Source organism: Bacillus rossius, chromosome 17 (assembly GCF_032445375.1).
Source record: "Bacillus rossius redtenbacheri isolate Brsri chromosome 17, Brsri_v3, whole genome shotgun sequence".
Taxonomy (NCBI): domain Eukaryota; kingdom Metazoa; phylum Arthropoda; class Insecta; order Phasmatodea; family Bacillidae; genus Bacillus; species Bacillus rossius.
The window spans coordinates 37,862,013-37,888,768 of NC_086344.1; the positions used below are offsets into that span (position 1 = coordinate 37,862,013).

Here is a 26,756-nt window from a genome sequence, read left to right on the forward strand (position 1 = left end):
GTAGTTTTACACTGTTTAAAAATAAGTCAATACTCTTCGCAGATTCTCGAGATATTGGTAATGGTCTGCCCTGGCATGCAATCATTTATGCCGATACTCTTTCTTACATTAAAAAAAAACTGAAATCATGGGTACATATAAATGAACAATGCTATAAAAATTATTATAATTTTAATTTTAGTTGAACTTGTAACACACAATATGTAGTATAAAAATATTTTTTTTCTTTTCTTCCCTTGTACAATTGCATTACAGGCATTGCCAATAGTATGTGCATTATACGGTGAATTGCGATAAAACTGAAATAACATCGAAAAGGATGTCAGTAACACACCATGTAACACAGAAATGCAAATTATTACACAATTTAGTACCGAAATGCAACCATGACAATATCAACCAACAATTTGACATAACTTAACTCAAATTACAAAAAAAAAGAAGTAATATTTTACAATAGTAAATTTAATCAAAGTAATTTATTTAGCATGAAGTTTGTGCCAAAAAAGAATGGACTAAATTATTTGTAAAATATGTATTATATTTTGCTTCATCTTGCAGTTCTTATTGGTAACACTATTAACATTAATGCAACCATTACAATATCAACCAACAATTTGACATAACTTAACTCAAATTACAAAAAAAAAAAAAAAGTAATATTTTACAATAGTAAATTTAATCAACGTAATTTATTTAGCATGAAGTTTGTGCCCAAAAAGAATGGACTAAATTATTTGTAAAATATGAATTTTATTTTGCTTTCATCTTGCATTTCTTAATGGCAACACTTTTTTAACATTAATGAACCTAACACATTTTTCGAACAAATGAAAATCTGCCGGGAGACAGGTTGAACAGAGGGCTGTATAGAGGGAGGCTGGATCACGGCTGGAAGATTCAGAGAGAGAGAGAGAGAGAGAGAGAGAGAGAGAGAGAGAGAGAGAGAGAGAGAGAGAGAGAGAGAGAGAGAGAGAGAGAGAGAGAGAGGAGGAGAACGGACAGAGGAAAGCAAGGACAGGGAGGGAGTGGAACGGGATTGAGGGAAAGAAAAGATACTGGATGTGAGAAGGAGGAATTGAGGAATAGGCTTCAGAAACTGGACGAGTAGGAGGGGGGGGGGGGGGGGGATTGGGGTAACTCCGTGGCCCCGGGAGGTAGCCCACTCACAAACGTGTCAATCGATCAATCAATAAAAAAAAAATTAAAATTTTTCAGATTAGTTTGGTCCCTGACATTATCATTTGGAATCACGCTATTGTAGAAGTGCATCGTGGCGGAGACTCCACGGAGACGTTCGAGAGCAGGCGTTGAGGGCGGCCGGGGGCTAGTCCCGCTCCAGGCCCAGGAAGTTGCGCGGGTAGTGGTCGCCGTGCTCCCGCAAGTGCTGCTCCAAGCCGTTCATCTGCGCCCTGCGGGAGGAGACAAGGGCCCGGTGGCACGCGCGGCGTCCCCAGACAACCCCCGGGGTGGGGCACACCGTCTCACTGTGTCTCACCGAGCGGCGACCGGCAACGATCCCCGTGGTTGGCAGAGTGTACGGTCGGGAGCACAGGTAAAACCTCAATAACACAGTCCGCACCCCGAGCACAAGACTATCGTAACTCAAAAAAAAATTGAGTTTGCGAGACATTTCTATTTTTACCATAAGCAGGAAAATATCATTATCTAGGCACTGCAAGACTATCGCAATATTATATTTACTTTTACGGGACTTACGGCAAATACTAATGTAGTGTTGCACTCCGGAAAACATTACTACATATAAGAATAATGTGCAAGACTATGGCAAATGAGCTTGTGATAGTATTGCACTGATTTTTTGAGTTACGATGGTCTTGTACTCAGGGTGCGAATAACCTGAAGGGACCATAATTATGTCACTTTGCAGTAACGAGGTTTGTACTAACCAAACTGTTACAAAAATTTTTGTCACAATTTTTACAATTTTTTCTAAATCAAATTCAAATGACGTTAAAACTTGTGAACAATTTTTTATACCCCACTAAATGTACTTTTTTTTCTTAGGGATTGTAAAATACAATTTTAGAATTGCTACTCCCGTGACACAAAAAAAAATATTTTCTACTGTACTTAAGACAGAAGTATACATTAAGGGTTTAGAAATTACCTGCAAAAAAAACATAATACCATCATTTTAGAAGAATAAAATTTCCAAGCTTTTTCTCCCCAACCTACAGTGTATTATTTTTAAAATTGAAACTTTACATTATTTCTTTCCATAATTCTGGGATATTTGTATTAATCATCCTTCACTACATGTGATTATATAATCTTGACACAAAAACAACTTTGTATTATACATATAATAACCATACTTTTGTACTAAACAAATTAGGTAGCACTATATATAATTCCTATGTAATTTTTAGGAAACAATGAAAACACTTTGTGTAAATGAGAGTTTTCTATTAACAGGGTTTTTATTAATGAGGTTTCACTGTACGAGTAACTGTGATAAAACCGAAATTCTAAAATTAAATGTACGTACTTACTTCCTCAATGATACTAGTCTCAGTATTCCACAATTCAATAGCTGCATCCTTTCAACCGGGAAAAAAAAGTAGACCCAACTCATCACTAACTTATATAAATGCAATGCGTACAGGATCGAACATAGCTCGATGCAACACAACTTTCAAGATCAAGACACGAGGCGACAACATTGATCGCCTGCTCCGACTTTGTCACAACTGGCTACAGTTTTCTGCGCATGTGCAAGTATATAAAATCTGTCACCAGAGGCATGCTGTAGTGAGTTTGTCAAAGACTGCTTTTCAATGTTACTTTGTTTCAAGTATGTAAATATTCACTTATAAAAGTATTTTAATTAATATTTCCTTAGCATGGAGCTGGACAGAGATTAATAAGTATGCTTAGCACAGGAAAGACTGTTTTATATCATCCATCCTTGAAGGGGGTATCATGACAACAATTTAATTTCCAGAATTAAGGAAGGGGAAAAACAGAGACGAAATTACGGTGTTAAGTGTCCCGATGCATCTTCCCCCTCGAATCTAATCTTTCCACAGCTGCACCCCTTGCTCCAATACCCCCTCGTGCTTCCTCAGTTTGGTGAGTTCCTTCTCCAGTTCCCTAACCTGGTCATTCTGCTAACAGTCTGGCGATCTCCCTTTAGGGGCCCGCCTACCCGGACACACACACGGTGTGCCGAGCTTCAGGAAAAACAACGCGATTTCAAAACTACTCAAGATATCCGAGTGGGGCCTATTTACGAATAGCATTTAAGAGTTCGCTGAGGGCCGAAAAGTACTTTTAATTTCGGATTAAGTTTTTAAACTGTATTTTTAGAAGCGTTAAAATGCCTAAAATGTGTGTTTTCAGAGTAATTTTTAGGCATAAAACAATCAGTACAGATTCTTGAAAGCACTTAAGGGGCTTGCATAACACCTTTATCTTCATTTCTCCGCCATATAATGTTAAGGTCACCGCTCAAATTTCACAGTTATCCTGTGCCGACGAGAAGACTGCGCGCCAGTTCAGAGCCTTGCGCTTAGAGGCTATACCGCGCTGGAAATACCATCGAGCGTCGCGCTTATCATCCCGCCTCACTAACACACATACACCCCTGACGAAGCGGGCCCCTTAACTTCTACACCTTATTCTGCAACTCCAGACCCCGACAATCGAACACCGACGGTCTGTTCATCGCGTGCAGCGGGACACACGTCGAGGTACTTACAGTATGTGATCGGGCATCGTCTCGTACACGTCGTGGAACATTTCCCGCCAGTCGGGCTTCATCTTCTTCTCGCATCGCTCCAGGCTCTTGCGCACCTGCGAGGAACACCCGCGGACCAATCACACGTCTGAGCACTCCGTCAAGAGCCAGCCCAAAGGCGGGCATGTGCGACAATCCAAGCTCTGTTTAACATTCTATCTGACTTCATCACAAAATTTGCCATCCACTTTATTTGAAGCTTCGGTTGCAATGCAATGCTTCGTATATTGCAGAACCTTTTAAAACATTAGAAGCCCAAGATTCGCTCATTAAAATTAATTTTTTTTTTTTTGTTGTACATGTTTTGGCATGAATAAAGTTGGTTACTTTAAAAATTCAGAAGAAGGCACTTTCACTTACTTTTTATGAATGCTCAATATTGATATTATGCATGGTTATTATATAATTTGAATGGATGATACGCACAGGGCCCAACTGGCTGATCACTGAAACCAGTTTCAACGCTAGAAACATCGTGTAAGCAGGTCGCAACGTTGTGAAGTTCCGTGGGTGTGCCGTACACCACAGTTCTAGCTTCTAGTTGGGGAGACTATTGTGGTGGACAATCCTGTTGGTATGATTCGCTAGAACGTGGCTCGAAACCTCTTAAGCAAACAAAAATTAAGGAGATTTTAAAGCCTCCTTTAATTCATCGCCTTCGCCACCATCCAGAAAGGTAGAAAACCATTTGTAACATCACGAAAGTACCTTAAGAAAATAGCAAGTTAATAAACAAAAAAATAATTTAGTTGGCTAGTTAAATTCTTACAGATAAGCCCCTATTGTCTAAAATCACCTGTGGAACAGTGAATCTGAATTTTATACCCGTAACATTTACTATAATATTACTAATTACATTTACTTTGAAAGTTCAAAGTAAGACAGTAAAACACATATTTTTAGTTTAAAGGTGAGATACAAACTATGAAAAACAAATTCAATAAATTTTTTTTTATATACGTGAAATTTAATCTACGCGGCCTGAAATTCGCCAATTGCACCGGGCACGCACAAAAGCATCGTTTGCCGCCAAGGTCGGAAGCAAAGGAACATTAGAACACCCCGCATTTATTCGTCACTCGCAAGCTAATCAATCTTTACTGAGGAGTTTTTTCAAGGATTCTTAGGAAAATTTGAGGACTGTTAATGAATGGCCCTCGATCATTTCGAGACAAATTAAAAAAATTTTTTTAAGGGTATCAAGGAGGCGTATGAACCCTGTATGTTACGGGTGCATGCGTGGTTTCCCGGCGGGAATGAGACTGCTTCAGTGCAAGCAAAGGAACATTAGAACACCCCTGCATTTTATCCATCACTCGCAGGCTAATCAGTGTCTTTATAGAGGAGTTTTTTCAAGGATTCTTGGTGAAGTTTGAGGACTGTTAATGAATGGCCCTCGATCAATTTGAGACAAATTTAAAAAAAATTTTTTTTAAGGATATCGAGGAGGCGTATAGACCCTATATGTCACGAGCGAATGTGTGGTTTCCGACTGCTTCAGTGCAAGCGAAGGAACTGGAAACGCGAGAGGGGTGCAGGGGCACCAGCAGTGGGAAGATCACCTGGCCCCTGGCGTCCCGGAGCCACTCCTTCTCGCGGTCGTCGTCCCACCAGCCCCTCGCCTCCATGTACCGCCGCAGCCGCTGCACCGGGTGCACCGCCCCCGTCCAGCGGGCCACCTCCTCCGCCGGCCGGTACACGCTGCTGTCGTCCGACGTCGAGTGGTGCCCGATCCTGCCGGCAGTCGCGCACCTCCGCTCACGCCCGCCCTCCGCCCCTCCTCACCAGCTGCCCGGGCTGAACACCGGGGTGGAAGGGGAACTTTTTTTTTCTCCTTCAAAATCAGATGTAGACAGTAGGGATGTGCGAAACCTTTATTTTCAGTTCGGTTCGAATCCGATTCGAATCCCTGGCAATATTTGAAATATGAATCCGATTCCGAATATTAAGCACAGAATAATTAAAAATAACTGATTAATTTAAAAATAACGTGTGTCCTCTTTTTTCTAACCGTAACTACTGGCAATTATTTATTACGCTGAGATTGAAATGTTTATAATTATGTAAACTTAATCAATAATAAACAATTTAAAATATGAAAACCAAAACCTATTCGATTCTCCAACTCAATCGTAATAAACTGCACCCCACAAAGAAATCTCAGTTTTATAAACGTTTCAGCAAACGAAACCATTTCTTCTCCAATAAATAGCCAAGACTTTTTTTCTTGTAGGTATGTAATTGTTTTTTGTTTATACATAGTTTGCGAAATTTACGAAATTCGTAATTATAGTTTAAGCTCTCGAAATCTCGAAATTCTTTTAATGTCACTGTGTTAATTATTTAATTTACAGATCTTTCTTTGATACATCATATTATAAATACTTACGTAATAGTAGCCTAATTTTATTTTTCACTGCTAGTATTTTTGAGCCGGATAAAATTAATATATAACTTTTGTGAATATTCGTAATACTGTTCGATACCATGGACGTACAACGATTCCGGGTTCAGCTAATTGTGGATTCGAACCGTACCCGAAAATATCGGGTACTCGCACATCCCCAGCAGACAGTAATTGTCTTCTTAATTCGAATGCCAAATGTGCAAAATAATTTCCATCGCTGGCAGAACTCGGCAGACGTTTCTTTTTCTGCCAGTGTACAGTTATTTACCTCTTTATATGTATCTAAAAATTGGATGTCCCTGTCTCCGGAACACGCTCGCCAACATCAGCGTCGCCTCGGACCGCGGAGGGCGAACACATCACTGGGAGCACCCTGAGGAGACCCACCAGCTCGCAGCTTGCGAGAACATCACGTCTTTACCCCGTCGGGATGGTCCCAGTGATCTGACATCTAGACCGAAGCAAGTTACAACACTCACAAAAAAACCTTTTTTCCCCCTTCATGAAACTACGTTGCGTCATTATTAAAAGTTATTAAAAATTAGTAGTCAGGTATTATAGAAAAAAAAATAATAAATACCCCCACACCCCCTCAAAAAAAAATGCCGGTTTATGCCTACAGCTTAAAAAACATATCTTCCCCCCCCCCCCCCCCAAAAAAAAATTAATAGATAAGATTTATTACCAAAATCTTCACTTTAAAAATAAATTCCATAATTTTCAGTAGAGGTTTTTAAAACTAATGGTATAATTATTATTACACCTGCAGTCACCATAGTGACATAATTTACTATAGAGGCTTTTATTTAGAAAATTATACACAATAAGGTTACATTTTAACTTCAATAGACAATATCTGTTCACCGCCTTAGCAAAAATTTTAACAAATAATACTTAGTCTACACTAGAGTAGAGGGGATAAAAAGGGGGGCAAATACAAGCAATTTTTTAAAACAATTTTTCAACAGGAATCTATTATGTACACAGAATGTCTACAAGTACCAGGAGAAAATATTTCAATACTTTTTCAGGACCCTCAAAAAAAATTTCTAAATTTTTTTATAGCATAGGATTATATATCATTAATATACCTTATTAACCCACAGAAGGGTTTCCCCTGCATATAGATCGCACCTTATCATTCGGGTCACGAAAAAAATACAACTTTTTCCCCGTTAGGGTCTCCCTTGCATACGGATCGCACCAATGTGCCTTCACCAGTGTTCCAAGATCCTCTCACGCAAAAAAAAAAAAAAAAAAACTTGTCAGGTCACAGTTGCATCTTAAAAACCTGTTAAAACAAGACACCTGGGGATTGTGCACAGTGCCTGTTTTGATTGTGGACTGATAACACCCTCTTCCTGACGTAACGACTTACCGTGGCGGCGCGATAACAAAGAGAGACTAGTTGCCGGCACTGCCAGCTAGTGGCGCTACCGTAGCCAGTAGCGCGGGAAGTTCAAACACAGTCTTGATATAAGGAATGTCTCAAAGTCCTAACATATTTACACAAATTGAAAAACATCACAAGTCCAATCATACACAAGTCCAAACAGTGCCGGTTCACAGACATTAACAACGCTGGGGTCCGTCAACACCACTGCATGGCCACACGCACTCACACAAACTGGCTGGTTTATTTTTACGTTTCCCTTCCTCCCGCAGCTAGTCACGTCACTCACACTTGCGGGCCAGGAAGTTATACATGATGCGAGACAGATCTACGATACAAAAGGAATGTATTATCTTTGAAAGATTTGTGCAATGGGAGTGCATGACTTGATGTAAGCTTTTGGACATACATACGCCATTGCTAAGCATAGTTTGTTTGTTTTTTATCCAGGAAAGGAATGCTACCATTGGAGGTGAACTTTATTGATGGCCTCAGAGAGTTGAGGTGGTTCACAAATTCCTCCAAAGTTTCAAGTCCATGTTGCCGGAAAGTGAAGGTGTCGTCTACATAACCCAGCTAGATTTTAGGAGGGCTATTACTTTTGCTGAGTGCTTCTTGCTCAAAGTTTTCCATAAATATATTGGCCATAAATGGCTTAGCAATGGCGTATGTCCAAAAGCTTACATCAAGTCACCAAAGGAATGTGCCTAATCTTATGTTAGAAATCCAATACTTTTCTGAAATAATTTCCCCATGTCACAAGTGGACAAGTTTTTTTAACAATTTGTGGTTGTGCAATGTGTGACCATTATGGTGAACATTGTTGTCAGATTGATGCCACCAGGGTTGTTAACGTTAAAAGTCTTATTTTGCATGCCATTGTCAAATCACAATAAGTTTTAATGTATATTTTTAATCATACTGTTTCTTGATTTTTCTAAGACCATAAAATAGTGTCTACTGACAGTATTATTACTAGGGACACGATTATATGGTGAATTGCTATAAACCCGAAATGACTCCGAAAAGCACATCAGTATACCATATAACTCCAGAATGCAAGTTAGTACATCATGAAGCAACCAAATTAAAATAAAATTATGAAATAATCAGCACTTTTAATCAAAATGAATTAAAATCAAGAAAAATATATTTTTTTAATAAGTTTGACACAATTGTCAATTATTTAGCAGGAAGTTTTTTTTTATCGAAATTTATGTACTAAATAGATTCATTTTTACATTATGCTACTGGTACAAATACTTGCCAATTTTTTTTTTATTATTCTGAGTAGTTAGACATGCTTATTAAAAATTATTATATTGTCAGAGTGCATTATATATCAGTCAAAATGAAACTGTTTTGGTGAAATTAGAATCATAAAACATTTAAATGTCATATTTGATTAATAATATGCTATATTTATGAGAAAAACAGTATTCATAAAATAAAAGCAATAGTAGTACCGAAATCTCCTGTTTCAAAAATGAAAGAAGCCTAAAAATAAAACCATAAAAGATTGTCCCTAATTAATGCAGTTGAAGTCATTCTTACAGGAAAAAAAATGATTAAATGCCAAATATAAATTAATATTTCACAGGAGAAACTATTTGCAGCAGTCAGCCACTATTAATAAGGCATTCCATGAAAGTACCTATGTACAATGCTTAAAAGATACAAACTTTTTAAAATGTTAGCAAAAAATTTTGAAACCACGATGGCATCTTTCAATTACATCTCCTTAGAAATAAAAAAAATTGAATGAAATACACGCCTTACAAAATACAATTTTTCCGATACATTGAACACATTACAAAGTTGTGCCTGAAAATATTGCGCTCTACGGCGTGCATCTGGCAACAGGGCACACGGGAACACGGACAGCACTAACACGGCAGGAAACGTGCATTGTGAAGAGAAAACACTGCAGTCTTAAGGATGAGATGTATTTTGGTTAGGAACAAGATTTTATGGTTTTATTTCTAGGCCAACGTCATTTTTAAAACAGAAGATTTCAGTGTTATTGTTTTTTTTATTTTGATATACAGTATTGTCTTTATTTATTTAAAAAAATTATATTATTCAAAAAAATATGAAACTAAATTATTTCTTAAACCTATTTCACCAAAATATGTAGTTTCATTGTGATTTGACACCTGCTACACTTCCGTAAACCAAAATCATTAGTAATATGCAAGTCTAGAACAGAACTACTCAGAAAAATAAAAAATTTATCAGAAATTTTGTGTGTTTGAAACATGTGCAGTCATTAATGTAAAAAGTGTTACTAATGTAAGATATGCAAAGTCAAACAATTTAATATTAATTTTTTTAGGTCTCTATGTTTACAAAATTCATGCTAAATAAATTACATTCAATGATTTTACCACGATAAAACATTAAAACTATAATTTGAGTAAGTTTTGTCAAAAGGCCGACTGATTTAATGTTTTTTTTTTGTTGAATTTTGGTGCTGAATGATGTCTTAACTTGCATTTCAGTGTCAAATGTTGTGTTTTCATGCTTTGCGGTGTTTTCTCTGTTTCATTGCAACACACCATAAATGATCTCGTCCCTAGCTACAGTGCGTCACGTTTGGTTCTTTTGTGGCCCTAGTTCCAAGTCATTTCTCCCCGAAGTGGAAACTCGAGACAGCGCACGTGTGAAAGCCGTGCCGTGTTGCATGTCGTTTCCTGTCATCTTGCTCAGAAAATTGCTTTGAGTCTGTCAATGTGACCCAATGTTTTAATATGTTTTTCCGACGTATCCTTTTTTCTCCCAGTTGATGCAAAGGTTGCCCGGCTTGCACATCAAAATATTCGTATCGCTAACATAAAAATTGACGGCCTTTATATTCCGATGTGTGCGAATGTACGGAAAAGGACTCGGTCCGCACCCACATTATCATAGACACGTAAAAACAATTACTGTAAGGTAAAACGTGAGCACTTCATCAAAAAGCCGCGCTGACCTGTACGTCAGCGCCTCCACGAGCACCGGCCGGTTGTTCTCGACGGCGTAGCGCCGGGCCGTGCGGGTGGCGTTGTGCACGGCAAACAGGTCGTTGCCGTCCACACGGACCGTGGCGATGCCGTACGCCGGGCCGTGCGCCGCGATCCCGTCGCCGCGGTACTGCTCGCTGGCTGGCGTCGAGATGGCGTACCCGTTGTTGCGGCTGTTCGCAGGGGGACACCCAGGGGTTCCGTTCACACTCGAGAGTCGACTAACGAACCACCGACCTCTCCTGACCAAACTAGGGGAAGAATTACAAGACTCCTCACGTTGTGCACAAACACTAAAATTTTATTTAAATCCATCACAAAACGAGGAGAAAAATATTGAGTTTTGTAAACTAACTCTTCGCTCTGAGCTTTAGACTTCAGTTTATACAATTTCTTATGTACCCATATTTATTTTTTATTTTTTTAAATCTCTTTCTTACTTTTGAAATGTAAAAAAGTACTCTGTGTAATATTTAGTTTTTCGTGGTTGTACAGTTTGTTTGTACATGTGTATATATTTGTATTAATTGACTTGTTCTACATCCCGGAGTCCTTACCTCCATATGGGATCTACAGAACAAAAATTGAATAAATTAATAAAAATAAATAAACATTCGGTTGGTGACACTGACCGTTGAAAAAATACCACTGCAGGGTGCGATTGGGCCTAGCCAGTCTGTTTAATGAGAGTTGAGTTGGACTCTCGCAATGCACCGTTTCATCCGTCCGTCAAACAAGAGTCAACGCAGCCAATCGGGTGGCCCGGAATATTCCATCCGTCCAAACCTTTGCCGAGCTTTTAACTTCTGGCGGACGGACGGATGAAATTATAAACTGGAAAATGTATGAAAGTCATTGACTTTATTTTGAAAGTTTTTTTTTGTTTGTTTTTTTAGCTGCTTCCTTATTACTTTTTTAACTTGCAATTGAACACGTTTTAAGGTTGATATTTGAAACAAAAATTTTCTGAGACACAAAATGCACGGTAACTTAATACATACATTTACACGTGTGTTTCAGAGGTTTTTTTTTCTCATTTATAAGCGTACATGATCAACAAACTGGTAAAATTTTACGGGAAAAATTTTATAAAAAAATTTAAGCTTTAATATTCAGTTGGTAGCATCCAAGAAGAAAAATAATAGGACAGACCTGCCGATCGTTGTGAATTGCTCGGCTGTTGGCGGACGGGCGACGGACGGATGTGAGTCCACGGAGCGAGCGGGTTGTGACTTTGCAAAGGACGATGGGTGTGCCACGGGACGGACGGCTGGTGTGGTGACTACCGCAAGGATGATCCAGTGTATAGGATTTACTACATCGCAAGTGAATGAATGGTCCTACCGTCCAAATGAGACTGCTTCTGTTCCGACAAAGAAACTGTGCTGTGCAATGGTAAGGTACTTCAGTAGATAGCAATGCTCGCATTACACAATCAACTAAACAAACCCAGAAAAAAGGAGCGGTAGAATAAATGAAAGAACACTTATTAACATGAAAGAGTTTTGGCATCAGAAAAATGGTTTTGTTACAAGACTGTACGATTTTTTATTATAAATTAAGTATTTATTTATTTATTTACGAGTGAAATATGAACTCAAAAAAAAAAAGATACATCCAGTGCAATCTTTCCTGGAAATAAAAACTTTATTTTCAATTGGTATTCTTAACTATGTACAGACATTATGTCCACACAAATCTTAAAAAAACAATTTTCCGTGAACTTCCGAGTTGACAATGGTTTTGGGGTCGATGGACCATGAAACACAAAACTATATGAAGTCTGACCATGGTAACAGCTATAATAGCTAGTATGTATTTCTTCGACATCTACCTAACACAATATCTTGGGGAATGGTAATAGGGCAGATGTGAAGAAAAATATTGACCAGGTAAACTTCGGAGGTTGTCCGTGTTGAATTTTTTTAGTACTTTAAGTCCTGTAACATTTTTTCTTCAAATCTTTTTTCCTTGAATATATGGAATCCTTCGAACGCTAAGGGTCAGATGGTGTTTGAGAACCCGAGGATTCGACCGGCCCCTTTTCCCTCGAATGTGGAATCCTTCAAACGCTAAGGGTCAGATGGTGTTTGAGAACCAGAGGAATCGACCGGCCCCTTTTCCCTCGAATGTGGAATCCTTCAAACGCTAAGGGTCAGATGGTGTTTGAGAACCAGAGGAATCGACCGGCCCCTTTTCCCTCGAATGTGGAATCCTTCAAACGCTAAGGGTCAGATGGTGTTTGAGAACCAGAGGAATCGACCGGCCCCTTTTCCCTCGAATGTGGAATCCTTCAAACGCTAAGGGTCAGATGGTGTTTGAGAACCAGAGGAATCGACCGGCCCCTTTTCCCTCGAATGTGGAATCCTTCAAACGCTAAGGGTCAGATGGTGTTTGAGAACCAGAGGAATCGACCGGCCCCTTTTCCCTCGAATGTGGAATCCTTCAAACGCTAAGGGTCAGATGGTGTTTGAGAACCAGAGGAATCGACCGGCCCCTTTTCCCTCGAATGTGGAATCCTTCAAACGCTAAGGGTCAGATGGTGTTTGAGAACCAGAGGGTTCGACCGGCCCCTTTTCCCTCGAATGTGGAATCCTTCAAACGCTAAGGGTCGGATGGTGTTTGAGAACCAGAGGATTCGACTGGCCCCTTTTTTCCTCGAATGTGGAATCCTTCGAACGCTAAGGGTCGGATGGTGTTTGAGAACCCGAGGATTCGACCGGCCCGCCCCCTGGTCGAGACGCTCACCAGAAGAACACGACGGGGCAGTCGAGCGTGGCCGCGAAGTTGTAGGCGGCGTGCGCGTCGCCCTCGCTGGCCGCCCCCTCCCCGAAGTACGTGATGACGCAGCGGCCGCTCCCCGCCAGCTTCAGGGAGTACGCCGCGCCGACCGCTGCACGCACACACATACACTCGTGCACGGCCCATGCAAAGCACCAGGGACTTTGTGGAGGACGGGGTATGTAGTTACTAGAGACCGGAAAAATTCGCGTATTAATTTCGTGATAGGCTGAAATTCAAACATGTGTACAATTATGCTGGTTCTGCTATTGGCTCGCAGTTTAACTGTAGCTCTCTGGACCAATGAGAGACTATCGACCAATGAAGCGTCGAATCACAAGCTACCCAGTGGAGACGCCTCACAATTTAGTACCCAATGAACACACGTGTTTACTCGAGATGTGCAGAGGATAATGGAGGCTATCCTAGAGGTCATTGAATCCGCGAATTTTTCCGGTCCCTAGTAGTTACTAAGTTTTTGACGTACTGACCGATGTTATTTTCCGAGGCATTTGATTGTACGCAGGTCACGTGATCGACTGACGGATGACAAGACGGATGGAGGATGCGGACGGACGGATGTGACGAGGCTATTGTTAATGCCGGCTCAAGGAGGTTTTTGTCTCTTTAGTGTACAGTGTTTAGGGTTATGAACTGGATCCCTTCCAGGGTTTAAAAAAAATTACACAAATGAAGACAGAAAAGAAAAACTACAGCAACTGAGCTACATACAGATTCAAGGAGATTATTTTGGATGGACTATTTTAATCGTTAGTGGGCTACCATAATAATTATAGTCTTCATAGTTGCCAAGCAGTCTATATTTAATGCTGGTTTGCAAACATGTAGGTAAGTTTTCTTCATAGTTTGAACTTCAAAAGAAAATTCGAAACTACAATCTCGAGGAACAGTAAAACTCAGTACTCCAACATTTACACTTAGAAATTTTAAGTAATGATTTTTCCTGAGAAACGAAAATATAACATTTCATATTTCAGTTTTACTTAATTGTTTTTTATACATTGTTCTCAACTGTTTGATGATTTTTTTTTATTAAATGTCATAAATACAAATATAATTGCTGTTAAATACATGAAAAACACATGCCAAGTATGTATGAAAGACATGTTAATGTTACATGCTTGCACACCAGCATTAATTATAGACTGCTTGGCAACTATAAATACTACCTATAATAAGTAGAAAATACATTATCGTGGCCCACTAAGGATTACAATAGTCCATCCAAAATAATCTCCCTGAAATTTTATGTAGCTTAGTTGCTGTAGTTTTCTTTTCTGTCCTCATTTGTGTAGTTTTTTAAACCCTGGAAGGGATCCGATCCAACGGACCCTCCCCCCCCTCCTTTTACCTCCACAACCCTGCGACCCGCAACTTAAATGGATGTGTAACCGATCCGGATACACCAGGTCGGCCACAACCACTAAGCGGACATATCACCCTTATACACTTCACTAGTGAAAGACTAGTTCGGCAAGCACTGTAAGTGTGAGTTAAAGACGTAATGGGGCTGACCCTAACGAACAGACTTAATACAAGAGGTACCAAAATATATATTTTATTTTATAACAATTCAGAACAATATCATCACAAATAACAAATGTATAAGATATTTATATAGTGGAAATAGATACATTCATATAAAACAAATTTATGTTAACGCCCATGTCTATATGAATTGCGCTATAATTACGGGCGCACAGTCACATACGAATTACAAATGCAACACACATATATGTCTGCAAAATCTGACTTACTTCCTCTATAACGTTAGTAATACGATAAATTAGAGCGCATATACAAATCATACAAATCAACGCACTTGTACAAACAGTACATGCCTTAAACGCATACTTATGTACGCCTTTAAAGTGTTTGGTAGCTAAGTAAATTATCATGAACAAATATAAATATACCCGTATAAATATCTGTAATTAAGAACTCTTAATACACAACACGAATAAAACAGAATGCATCTCCTACTAAAGTTAGATGAGCCTAACAGCCCCTAGCAAATTTAAGAACGTAAGGATTTACTATACCCGAAATTACAATAGAAACACCGGACATGTGTAGCACAAAGACCGTCAAAGACAGACACCGAAAAACGGAAAGTCCAAGTACAACCTAAAGAAAACGCGCCCGAAGAAATCCGCAAATCCCGAACACAGACCACTTGCTGTGTTTCCAAAAGAAAAAAGGCGCAGCTAAAAAAGGCGCAGCTAATAAAGACGCGGCTCTATGTTCAAACATAGTAACGGCTTACAACCACTGCCATAAGGGCGATCAAGGAGCCGACGGGCATAGTAACGGTGTCAGAACGAGCTCGTAGTGCACATGTCGGTGGACAGCCTTGCTCAGAGGGAGCGATGACTGCAAGGAATAGCCTCAGGCCCGGCGCTTAAATACCAGCAAAAAAACTAAGCCGATAGGGGCGCTAAAATCGCGGTACAAAGGGGAAAGGAGGAGAAAAGGGGGGAAGGAGGGGCGGCATAGCTGGACTAGAGGTGGGGCGGGCAAGTTTAAGAAGCGGAGGGCGGGGAAAGAATTGGCGGGCCGCCGGGGCTTGCTGAAATTGGCTACAGATGTATGTTCACTAAAGAGATAAAACCCTCTTGAGCCGGCATTACAATACTCCATCATATCCGTCTGTCCGCCACCTCCATCCGTCTGTCCTCTGTCAGTCAACCACGTGACCTGCATCCAATCAAATGCCTCGAAAAATAACATCGGTCAGTACGTCAAAAGCTTAGTTAACTACATACTTTTGCTGGACAGACAAATGAAATTATAACCTCCAAATGTCTGTAAGGGTTATATTACAAGTTTTTGAAGTTTGTTTAATTCCTTAGATTCTTACACAATTATTTTTAATTATGTTTGAACAAATTTTAAAGATTGTTATTAGAAACAAAAAAATTGTCAGAATCACAGAAGTTTAATTAATTACACAAAGTAACTCTGAAATATGTTAAATGTACCAGAGTGAAAAATATTGAGTTCAATGAATTATAAGTGCATAGCTTACATTATTGTCAAACCAATCTAATAAGACAAGAAAAATTTTCTCAAAAAATTTAAGTTTCCCCAACAGCTGGCAGCATGTATTAGGGAAAATATTATGACAGACAAAAGGAACGTTGTAAATCGCGACAAAAAAAAATCATACCTCACTTCGTAGACACACCAAATAGTTGGTACAAATTGTGTATTAATCTTAAAATTTTTATCTAAAATTTATGTTAAAAGAACTTTTGATAAGACGAGCCATTGTTGCAGGGGGTTAAAAAAAATAAAGAGGTAAAATTAAAAAAAATAATAATAATCAAAATTTACGTACCATGTACACTATTAAACTTGTTCTATAGTGTTCTTAAATTATTATGTACAACTTTTGTCCACAATAAATGTTTATACAACCAAGATATAAAGGGGTAGAATAAACAAGTAGAGCTGGGCCGATGCCGATCCCCGATCGTAATAATCGGCCGATTTTGTTAATTTTGCCGATCATAATGATCGGCAAAACGTAGCCGATTATTTGAGCCGATCATTGGTCTCCTACTGCAAACTTATAATATTGAATAATTACCTATACCTAACAACTTTCCATGTTTGTTTACGGTACTTTTCGGGAAGAAAATTTGATTATTCATCGAAAAATAATAGGATTTAATAATTTAAAACTAACCACACACGAAAAAAATATACCAATAAAGTAAACAAATACCGTAAGTTTTATAAACATTGAACAGTTACATACCTAAGTATCAATTTCCACGTATATTTACGATACTTTCGGTAAAATAATTTTCCATTATACTATTTGCAAAGTCATTTATCATTTACGAACCGAAAACTATGTATTTGTTTACCATTTACGGTTAATATTACCGGAATGGCGAATGGCGACTGTTGTTTAGGTTGGTTATGTGACGCCAGAGATTAGAGTGACGCGCGTCGCGCGACGGAATTCGTACGGATTAATGGCACTAGTAGTTTTGTGGTTAGTAAACAACTACTCTTCGGAATTCATCTATTTAGTTTTTTCTCGCTAAATATGGCCTATTGAAAGTTTTGTTTAGCGAAATTAATATTCTTATCCTGTTTAGCGGGAAATAGAGCTTAACTTTCTTTTGTATAAAAACCTGGTTGATGAAGAGTTTTGTTTCCCACAGTAGAACCTCGTTAATCCGTGACGCGCTAATATGGGAATCGGATAATCCGGGACGATTTAAAAGTGCAGAAAAAAAAGAGAAGCTAAAATTGTCAGCGCTTAAAATTAACGTCACGCGAGCCGGCGGCCGGCAAACAATGCAAGCCATCGCGTGGGCCGCCAAAATCTGCAACGCTGTTTGTACCGACCCTTTGTGTCGCCCCCCCCCCCTTCCCCCCTTTTCAACTGTCACATTTGTCACTCTTTAAACTTGAGGGAGATGTCCTGACTTCTGCTTCCCGTCTCCCGTTTGTTCGAATGTTGTTTCACGTGCTGCTGAGTTACTTTCCGCCCGCCAACGCACGGCAGGCGCCTGGCGAGTGACGTGTCTGGCTGGCATTCGGCTGGTCGAAGGGGTGGAGGGGGGTGGGGAGCTACCCAAAATTTATGTGTACAAGGTCAGCACGATCTTATCTTTCTCTCTTCGGCTGCTGTAAATGACAGTGAACTAATGGCTAGGCAGTGCCGTATTTTTTTAAGCCGAGACAACAATTCGAAGGCGGCCCTTACCGTTAACCGATTATCCGGGTTTATTATTATTATTTTTTTTTTACAGAATTTCAATTATCCGGGCATCGGCGGGTCCCAATGAACACGAATAATGGGGAGTTTACTATTTTTATCCATCTGCTGCCAAGGTGCAGTAAGCCTCGGGAGATGTTACGTCACATGACCTTGGCCTTAACCCAGCTGCACGCTGGTGTCTGAGAAGCTTGACAAGACCTTCCGGGCTTACCTGTATAATCGCTAGTCCGTGAAATTTATGTCGTGATTTTTAAGTAATCATGTCAATGAAAAGTAGTTTTGTCTGGGAATACTTCACCGTTTATAGTGATCCGTCAAAAGCAACGTGTAATCAGAGGTACTGGAAAGGCTCTAATCGGCTCAGAAGATCTGCAAGATCGGCAGCAGATGATCGGCATCGGCATGATCGGCAAAATAGGTGATCGGCCCAGCTCTATAAACAAGGATTGAAGGAACAAAAAAAAAATCATATTTCCCTTTGCATCATTAAATTTGTTCTAATTGTTTGTAAATATAATAACTTTTATCTAAAAATTTTGTTTGAAACAGTTTTTGAATAGACGAATCATTGCTGCAAGGGGTTGAAAAAATGAGCGGTAAATTAAAACAAAAAAATCATAACTACCTTTGTACGTACACTATCAAATCCGTTCAAAAAATTTTTGCACATCTTATAATTTTTTACATTTCTACGCCCTATAATGTAATGGTCACCGCTCAAATCTCATCTTAGTTGCCGTATGAACGACGAGAGGACTGCACGCCAGCCCGAAGACTTGCGCTTGGAGTGCGATACCGCACCAGAAGCTCCACGTTATCGGGCTACATCTGCCACCCCTCCCCACCCAATCCAAATTAACAGCCCGGGACCCCATGCGGATGCGAATATGTGTACACTTACGTGTGAATGTAGAACAAACTTAGAGTGTCTTACGTTTCCCTTTTCGTGATACGTATACGTTTGTGTATCACGGTCAAACGGGCCTAATCATTACTTGCATAGCCCTTTCATAAATAAGTACTTAAAATTAAATGTACAACTCCTGTGCCCAGAAAAATGCTCGTAACTAAATAGGCACCTCTTGGATGGAACTGTTGAAACAACAGCCGTCCCAACATTCCAGTACTTTCAAGAGACTGGAAACTGGCACCATCAGTCAGGCAATAGGGACATCCTTCCTCGATGTCTAGAGTGCTCCCGCCGGGGCGTTGCTACGTGGTTAAGGTGCAGAACCTTCCAGACCCCCCTAGTCGCAGTCTCGAGGACGTGGCTGATGACTCGCCCACACCCGAGGGGCCCCGAGGAAACACAGAACCACGTCCCAGCGTTGTCGCGGTCGCCGGCAGGACGCACCTTGGGGCAGCTGCACCGTCAGCGGGGAGGAGATGGTGACGAAGTGGTGGGCCTTGGAGCCGTAGTGGATGGGCATCATGCGCCCCCGCCCCTCGTCATCGCAGTTGCCGAAGCACTGGTCCAGGAACTGGTCCAGGGCGTAGCCCCGCCACATCAGCACGCCTGCGCATTCGCCGACAGTCAGTCACCTCGCCGATCGACCTACGCACGGACTAACGAACAAGTGATGAACAGAGACCTGTAAAATTTGCGTGAACGTTGCTGGCGCGGATGTCAACACTAAACACTAGACAGACGGAAATGTTGAACTATTTGAACAGGTTCCTATGAAAGCATAAAGGAGAGTTGAAAAAATTCCTTCAGCCAATCTTTGTACCTGATTTTCTACCAGGAATGTTATTAAATTACTGCCCACATTGATCGAAATTCGCCAAACAGTTAATACTAAAAAGTTTCCGCACACGTTATAAGTAGAGACCTGTAAAACTCGCGGATTCATTTCGCGATAGGATAGATTCCAAATACTTTTGACATTATTTTGCTTCAGTGATCGGGCCACAGTTCATCTGAAGGACTCTGGACCAAATGAAAAATCTTTTAACAGAAGAATTAGCGAATCACGATCATTCCAGTCAACAGGTGTTACGAGTCGGTAACCAATCAGCAGATGTAATTTGCACGAGTGCGTAGAGGATCATGGAGTCTATGCTTTAGGGATTTGAAATCGCTAATTTTACAGGTCTCTAGTGATGAACTAATGACAGAATGAATTTATAAAGCTGAAATATTTTCCGAGTTTTCAGAAATCATTTCCACGCTATTTAAGCAGATAGTCTCCAAATATTAATATTTGATGTGCGGACTATAAACCAAAGTGATAAGTCAAAAAAAAATCAAAACACAAGTTAGTAAATGGGTGCAAGAAATTTTTTTTTTACGTATTGTGAGTCCCAGCACCATTACAGTTCATCTAGGGCCTTTTTTCCAAAGCTTTTACTATTAATTTTTTATTCATTTATTAACAAAATTATGTGATCGTTTTTCGGTTTTTTTTAAATTTTCCATAACTTCTGTGACAAGACCTTCAGTTTTGTTACTTTTTCATGACTACTTTCATGATCAGCCCTTCCTTTTTTTTTACTTTGCCGTGACTTTTACGACAAGTCCTTCAGTTATGTCACTACTCGTGACTCATGTGACCTGCAGACATCCCCCTATATTTCATCATTAGGGGCAGGAAATTTTCGCGAAAAAATCCGAACGCCTACCAGACTGGAACAAGGTATACCCACACCAGCGGCTTCTTCCTTGCGATTGGCGGCCGTCTGCGAGAGAAGTCGTTGCCTTGTTTGCACGAGCCACTATTCACGAGTTTGCTTCACACACTGAATTAAGTGTGATTGGTTGTTGTTGTAACAATCGACGTGCACCTAAAAGTAACTCACCCAATCACGAAACACAGACGATGCTACAGTGTTTTAACTTCCATCTACTCTCGGGATCTTTTCGCGAAATTTTCATGGCCCTATTCATCATCCAAAAGGAACGTGAAGGTGGTGTCTCAGCCCCAGGGCATCGGGGGCGCAGCGCCGACCCACCAGACTCGCGGTACTGGGCGAACACGGGGTCGTCGTGTCGCATCGCAGCCGCGCTGCCCACGGCAGTCGCCTCCTCCCCGTAGTGCGTCATGTAGAAGGAGATGCGACCCTGGCGCTGGCTCTCGTACAGGATCTGGTCCATGGTGCCGACCAGCGTCATGCAGCGGTACATCTTCTCCACCCGCTCCTGCCCCAGCTGTCAACGAACCAGCCAGCCAGTCACTACACGGCACTGCAGGGTTGCCGCCAGGCTTCAAACACTCGGTTTAACACCAGTGGTTCTCATTAGAAACAAGCATTTTTAAATAAAACATCTTGATATTTGTAACGAAAGGTCCAATTCCACTCCAATAACAACAATCATTTGCTCATTAAAGTCTCTCGTGATTTACAGAAACAAAAAATTATATACTAGTCCATGATATTATCTAAATTATCTGAATTTGTCGTAAATTACACCCAGCTGAATACTTGAACAGACTAGAAAAAATAAAACCAATGGATTCAATAAACTGAACAGAAACAAATTTGGCAAGAGATGAACAAAAGAACACGACGTTCGCTCACCTCCGGGTCTTGGGAGCTGTTAACGACATTCCCGTCGTAGTCCAGCACCCGGTACACCGGGATTCTGCCGTAGGAGCCCGGCTCTATCAGCTGCAGCTGGTCCGTCCACCGGGCCGAGGCGCCCGGGAACATGGGCCGGTCAGCGGCCGAGTCCCTCGCCGGGACGCGCGTGCCCCCGTCGCGCTGGGAACGGAAACTCAGCTTTGCTGTATCACTAAGGATCTCTGGAGAACCGCAGGATCATGTCACAGCTAGTACCAAGTAAACAGTAAGACGAAACACAACAGTATCAGGGATATCTCTTGTTGAAAAGAATCTGGGCTACGCCATTAAAGCACAAAACAAATTTATGTCAATGTATTTACATTTCAGGTGATAATAATTTTTCAATTTCCTTCAACCCGAAAATGCTGTTTTTCGCATGTGGCTGGAATAGTAGTATTCAATGTTTACCGGAATTTAACCGTGGCGGTGGCTGCTACACCCATACAGGCACGACACGACTGCACGATACTGCGTCGCTGATCCTCGGAGCAGTGGTTCTCAAACCGAGCGCCTGGTCGCACTGGCGCGGACTGACAGATTCCCCGGTATCCCAGCGTAACATGGGCGCCTGGCTTTAAAAATAAATATATAGCTGCTCAATTATATCATTTCATTACGGACATACCGTTCTTTCTGCCAATACATCGTTATCGTGTGTTATTTGAACAACTCTACAGGCTCATGTTTTTCATAATACCTAAACTTTAAGCGTTTAATTTTTTTTTAATCTAATTATTTTTTTCCTGTAATATTTTACTTAATTATTGTAACATATATTCTCATAAATTTGAAAAAAATGTGCCTCTAATTATTTTTGTGTTTAAAACGTTTGAGAATCACTGACTCAGAGCACAGAGTTCCGCCCGTGGGCAAGTTGATTGGATCGCCGACCAACGAAGGGACGGCATCGCTAGGAGTTACGGGGAAGACCTGCGTGATTGTCGGCATGTGGACGCAAGGCTGCCACGAGGAATCAAGGGCCAGAAGACAAATCATTTTCTCACAATCTTCCCTCCCCCCCTTTTACCTTTTATTACTTAAAGCAAACTTTTCAAACTCTCACAATTAAAAATAACAACTTAAGACTGTAAATGGCCATTACATACTGTAAAGTGATTTCTGTGTATTTGTAACTCGCCAGGGTTCCAATGAATTCTATTAGCAATAGACTTGAGATCTGGCCGAACATGAAAGGCACAATTAGGATGGATAAAAAAGATTAGGTCTGAAAACAGTTCTTGGCCCCAGCTGGCAACGCACCGACATTAAACATCCCTGTCTTTGAAAACAGTATCGGCTTCGCTGTATTCCTAAGGATCTCTGGAGAACCACAGGATCATGTTGCAGCTAGTACCAAGTAAACAGTAGGCTAAGGCGAACACAACAGTATCAGGGATATCTCTTGTTGAAAAGAGTCTGGGCTACGCCATTAAAGCACAAAACCAATTTATGTCAATGCATTTACATTTCAGGTGATAATAATTTTTCAATTTCCTTCAACCCGAAAATGCTGTTTTTCGCATGTGGCTGGAATAGTAGTATTCAATGTTTACCGGAATTTAACCGTGGCGGCGGCTGCTATACCCATACTGGCAAACATAAAATAGTTAATTACCTACATGTGAAGTTTTTTAAAATATCTGAATGTGCCTTCATAATACTATAAGAATTAAAAAAAAAAAAATTCAATTCATTAATTTTTGGGGGTTTGCTTTTTTTATATATATTCGGCTGTTTGCCCTTTATTTTAAATCCATTTTTTTGCCATCTATTTCACTGTCATTTTTTTGTCATAACAATCAAACTTAAAAATGTGTTTAAACTTAAATTAAAAACATTTAATTGCAGATGCCAAAGAAACAAATTTCAAAAACAATGTTCGCAGACTTTCACGGCCATTGTCTGGAGTAGCTTGGCTTCTGGGTTGTAGCCGTATCCTTGGCGAATAATTCACCGACGTTTCGGTCGAAATTGCAGTTGCCATCATCAGGGAGCAGTTACCTACTCCCTGATGATGGCGATTGCAATGTCGACCGAAACATCGGTGAATTATTCGCCAAGGACACGGCTACAACCCACTAGCCAAGCTACTTCAAATTTGAAAAACCTTTAAACTGTAAAGGTTGCCGGCAATCATCTTGCTATATTATTATTATTACTTAACCTGCAATTGGGCTTTCACCCGGTGGCAAGAACTCCCACTCACTCCCCTCTCCCCCCCCCCTCCATCAGCTTTCTCCTCAGCTCCCTCCCATCCCTGACCTCCACCATTTCCTCCCCCAGCCCATTCCACTCCCTCCCCGTCCTCACCAGGAAGGTGTTCCGCCCTCTCTCTGTCCGCCTCCACACCCTCTGGAGCTTACATCTGTGGTCTCTTCGTCCTCTGTACTCCCCTCTATGTACTTTGCTTCCCAATTGCCCCCATCCCCCTTCCCCCTTCAGCACCTTGAACATCCTGACCAACCTTTCCACTCTTCTTCTCCTCTGTAACGTTTCCCACCCCAACTCCTTAATCATTTCCGTTGGGCTATGCAGTTTCCCATCCTGCCCCTCCCTCCTTCTCCACATTCCCATCACCCACCTAGCCGCTCTGCGCTGCACCCCTTCCAGCTCCTTCACCTCAGTCACCAGGTAGGGGTCCCAGACCGCCGCCGCATACTCCAACATTGGCCTGACCAATGTGGAGTATGCCTTTTCCTTTGTCCTCCTCCCAGCTCCCTGCAGGGTCCTACCAAGCAACCCCAGCGCCTGCCTTCCCCTCCTGACCACCCCCTCTATGTGCTCCGCCCATCCTAGGTCATTTTATTTTAGGTTATAATTTCATCCAGCTTATTTTGGACGGGTGGAATTTTTCGGGCCCTCTTATTGGCTTGAGGAGATGATCTTTGAGAGTCCGCCTGTAACTCGTATTTTACAATAGCGCAATGCGTAACAATCACACATAATGTAACGGCTACGCAGTTTGTTTATTTTACATGTTGCTTGACTAACCCCAAATAAGTTTTTTTCGATTTAACTGTTTACTAATGAAACTTATACTAAAAATGGCACTTAAGGAATAAATATAAAGCTATCAATGAAACTCACCTTTAAGAACAACTGTAAACATGACTTCTTACAAGAAACTCTACTTGTTAAAAATGAAGATATCTTTCTCAGTACCATAGTTACAATGCCTCAAAAACCTTGGCTCAACCTTTCAGTAAAACTATGTTCGGCGCATCATTAAAATTTTAAAACACTGAAAAATTGCTTATTTACACCACTATTTGATTTACATAACATAATAATAAAATTTAAATATTGTCAAGGTCTAAGCAGACCCTATATAGCAGTATTTGGGTAGTGTGTGCACAAACATTACACATAAATTTAAATGTAAATATGGAATAACAGTATTTAATTTTCAGTTAGTACTTCCATGAATGGGATATTCTTAAATATTAAGTTACTAAACTAATTATGACACTCATCAGAAGTAGGTACTATTTTGTATTCTGCGTGCTTGTAGTTGTATGTGTGAGCATTGATTTTTTTAACACAATTTTTTTCTCCAGCTCTATAAGCGAATGTCTTTGTCCGGCTGTAAGATGAGAACCGGACTTCACCATAAACCTACATACTACATTTCAAACATTATGTCAGAATAATTTATGTATATTTTGTGCCAACAGAAAGTATTAGGAGTGAAGTGAAGGTCCCATACTCGTCACTACAAAACTTCAGAAGAGCTTTAAGGTTTTCAGAATTTTCATGTTTATATTTTGGCAAAACCTTTTTTTAATTTTGTGATTTTTATGGAGTAATTACATATAATTTCATACCAGAGATTAGGGAATCACACAGATGGAACATAAAGTCCGATTCATGAAAAGAGTGATGATATACTCCAGTGTACTGCACGTACCAATATGGCGGACGTGTGTTTACGAATGTTTCAGCTGTATCAATTTTGGAGGTTAAATTGGAGAAAAATGTCAACTCATATAATTACATTTTTGTATTATAGAGATTCATTTTGAGGTTTTAATATATATATATAAACATATTAACCAATTATATTTTCATCTCAATTTCTTCCAAACAGCTTAACTACAGTCCTTAATGAAAGCAGACTAGATCAAAGTATATAAATATTAACAAACATCCTCCATATTGATATGTGAAAATCAGAAAAATAGAAGAAAAAACTACGTACTTCAAGTCTGACAGCTAATGCTCCATCTGTAACTTCTCCTATTCACTTTTTCCAACCCTTGCTGTGTACTATCAAATAACCTCTTGGCTTTATTCAATAATTATCCCAACATATATATAAAATGCAAACTGGTGTTAACCTCCTCTCAGTGTCTCCTGGTTCGTGATGTTACTTGCTAATGACCTTTATACTGTAAATCTGTTCATTATGCACTGAGTTAATGAGTGCTGAGTGGCATCATGCAATCAAATATGCTGAACTAACATCTATCAACATGGATACCTATTGTTCAATTATGTAGTTGTGTAGTAATACGTTACCTCAATGACACTATATCTCGCTTCGTAGAGCTGTGGAAAAAATGGAAGAGGCAAGTAGCTGTATTCTGCTCCACATATCAGGAACAGACCCCAAAATTCTCACGATTTAAAAAAGAAGACACTGTATGCTCTTCCATTTTATAACTTTTTGACAAATGCCAAACTTATCAATGACCAGTATCTTTGTTTGAAAGGCAAAAATTAGCTCCGAATATGTACAAGCATTTAGTTTAGGACATGACTTTATGAACTGTGCTTAATATTAACATTTTTATAGTAAATTTTCTGTAACTTGGGTTCACAAATTTAAATCATAGCTTAAAATGAAGGGATGTGACATAAATATAGGTGTTGATTTCTCTAGGCTCCGATAGATATTGACAGACAACAGTAAGGATTTCGATACAGTTACTTACGCATATTTCCACAGCAGTCATGAGGCAATGGTTTGCTATGAAAAAGGTTTTTTTTTAAACAGTTATGGCAAGATTCGCAACTGGTATTGTTCAGTTAAGTAATAAATACTTTTTTATAAAATGTAGGCGAATTGACACGGCCTAAGACTA

General features: G+C 40.1%; 1 protein-coding gene across 2 annotated transcripts; it reads right to left on the reverse strand.

The window, feature by feature from the left end:
* Positions 1 to 904: 904 nt before the first annotated feature.
* On the reverse strand, positions 905 to 25,415 carry LOC134540600 (2-oxoisovalerate dehydrogenase subunit alpha, mitochondrial). 2 transcript variants are annotated; one of them, XM_063383429.1, is made up of 9 exons: positions 24,760 to 25,415; positions 21,628 to 21,810; positions 21,061 to 21,256; positions 19,463 to 19,624; positions 13,314 to 13,458; positions 10,535 to 10,738; positions 5,326 to 5,497; positions 3,725 to 3,819; positions 905 to 1,412 (listed from the first exon to the last, which is right to left on the reverse strand). In XM_063383429.1, the coding sequence occupies exons 1-9, from the start codon at positions 24,835 to 24,837 to the stop codon at positions 1,328 to 1,330; spliced, it is 1,320 nt and encodes a 439-aa protein (XP_063239499.1). In that variant the 5' UTR covers positions 24,838 to 25,415; the 3' UTR covers positions 905 to 1,327. The 2 variants fall into 2 exon arrangements, with proteins under 2 accessions (XP_063239499.1, XP_063239500.1); XM_063383430.1 differs by having other exon boundaries at positions 21,628 to 21,851; positions 24,760 to 25,005.
* Between the last annotated feature and the right edge of the window lie 1,341 nt (positions 25,416 to 26,756).

Coding starts and splice junctions, on each gene's coding strand:
- LOC134540600 (XM_063383429.1), bottom strand. CDS start 24,837: ATGGTACTGAGAAAGATATCTTCATTTTTAACAAGTAGAGTTTCTTGT. Junction 10,739..13,313: donor TGCCCCGTCGTGTTCTTCTG/GTGAGCGTCTCG, acceptor CCCTGCGAACAG/CCGCAACAACGGGTACGCCA. Junction 1,413..3,724: donor ACGATGCCCGATCACATACT/GTAAGTACCTCG, acceptor CTCCTCCCGCAG/GGCGCAGATGAACGGCTTGG.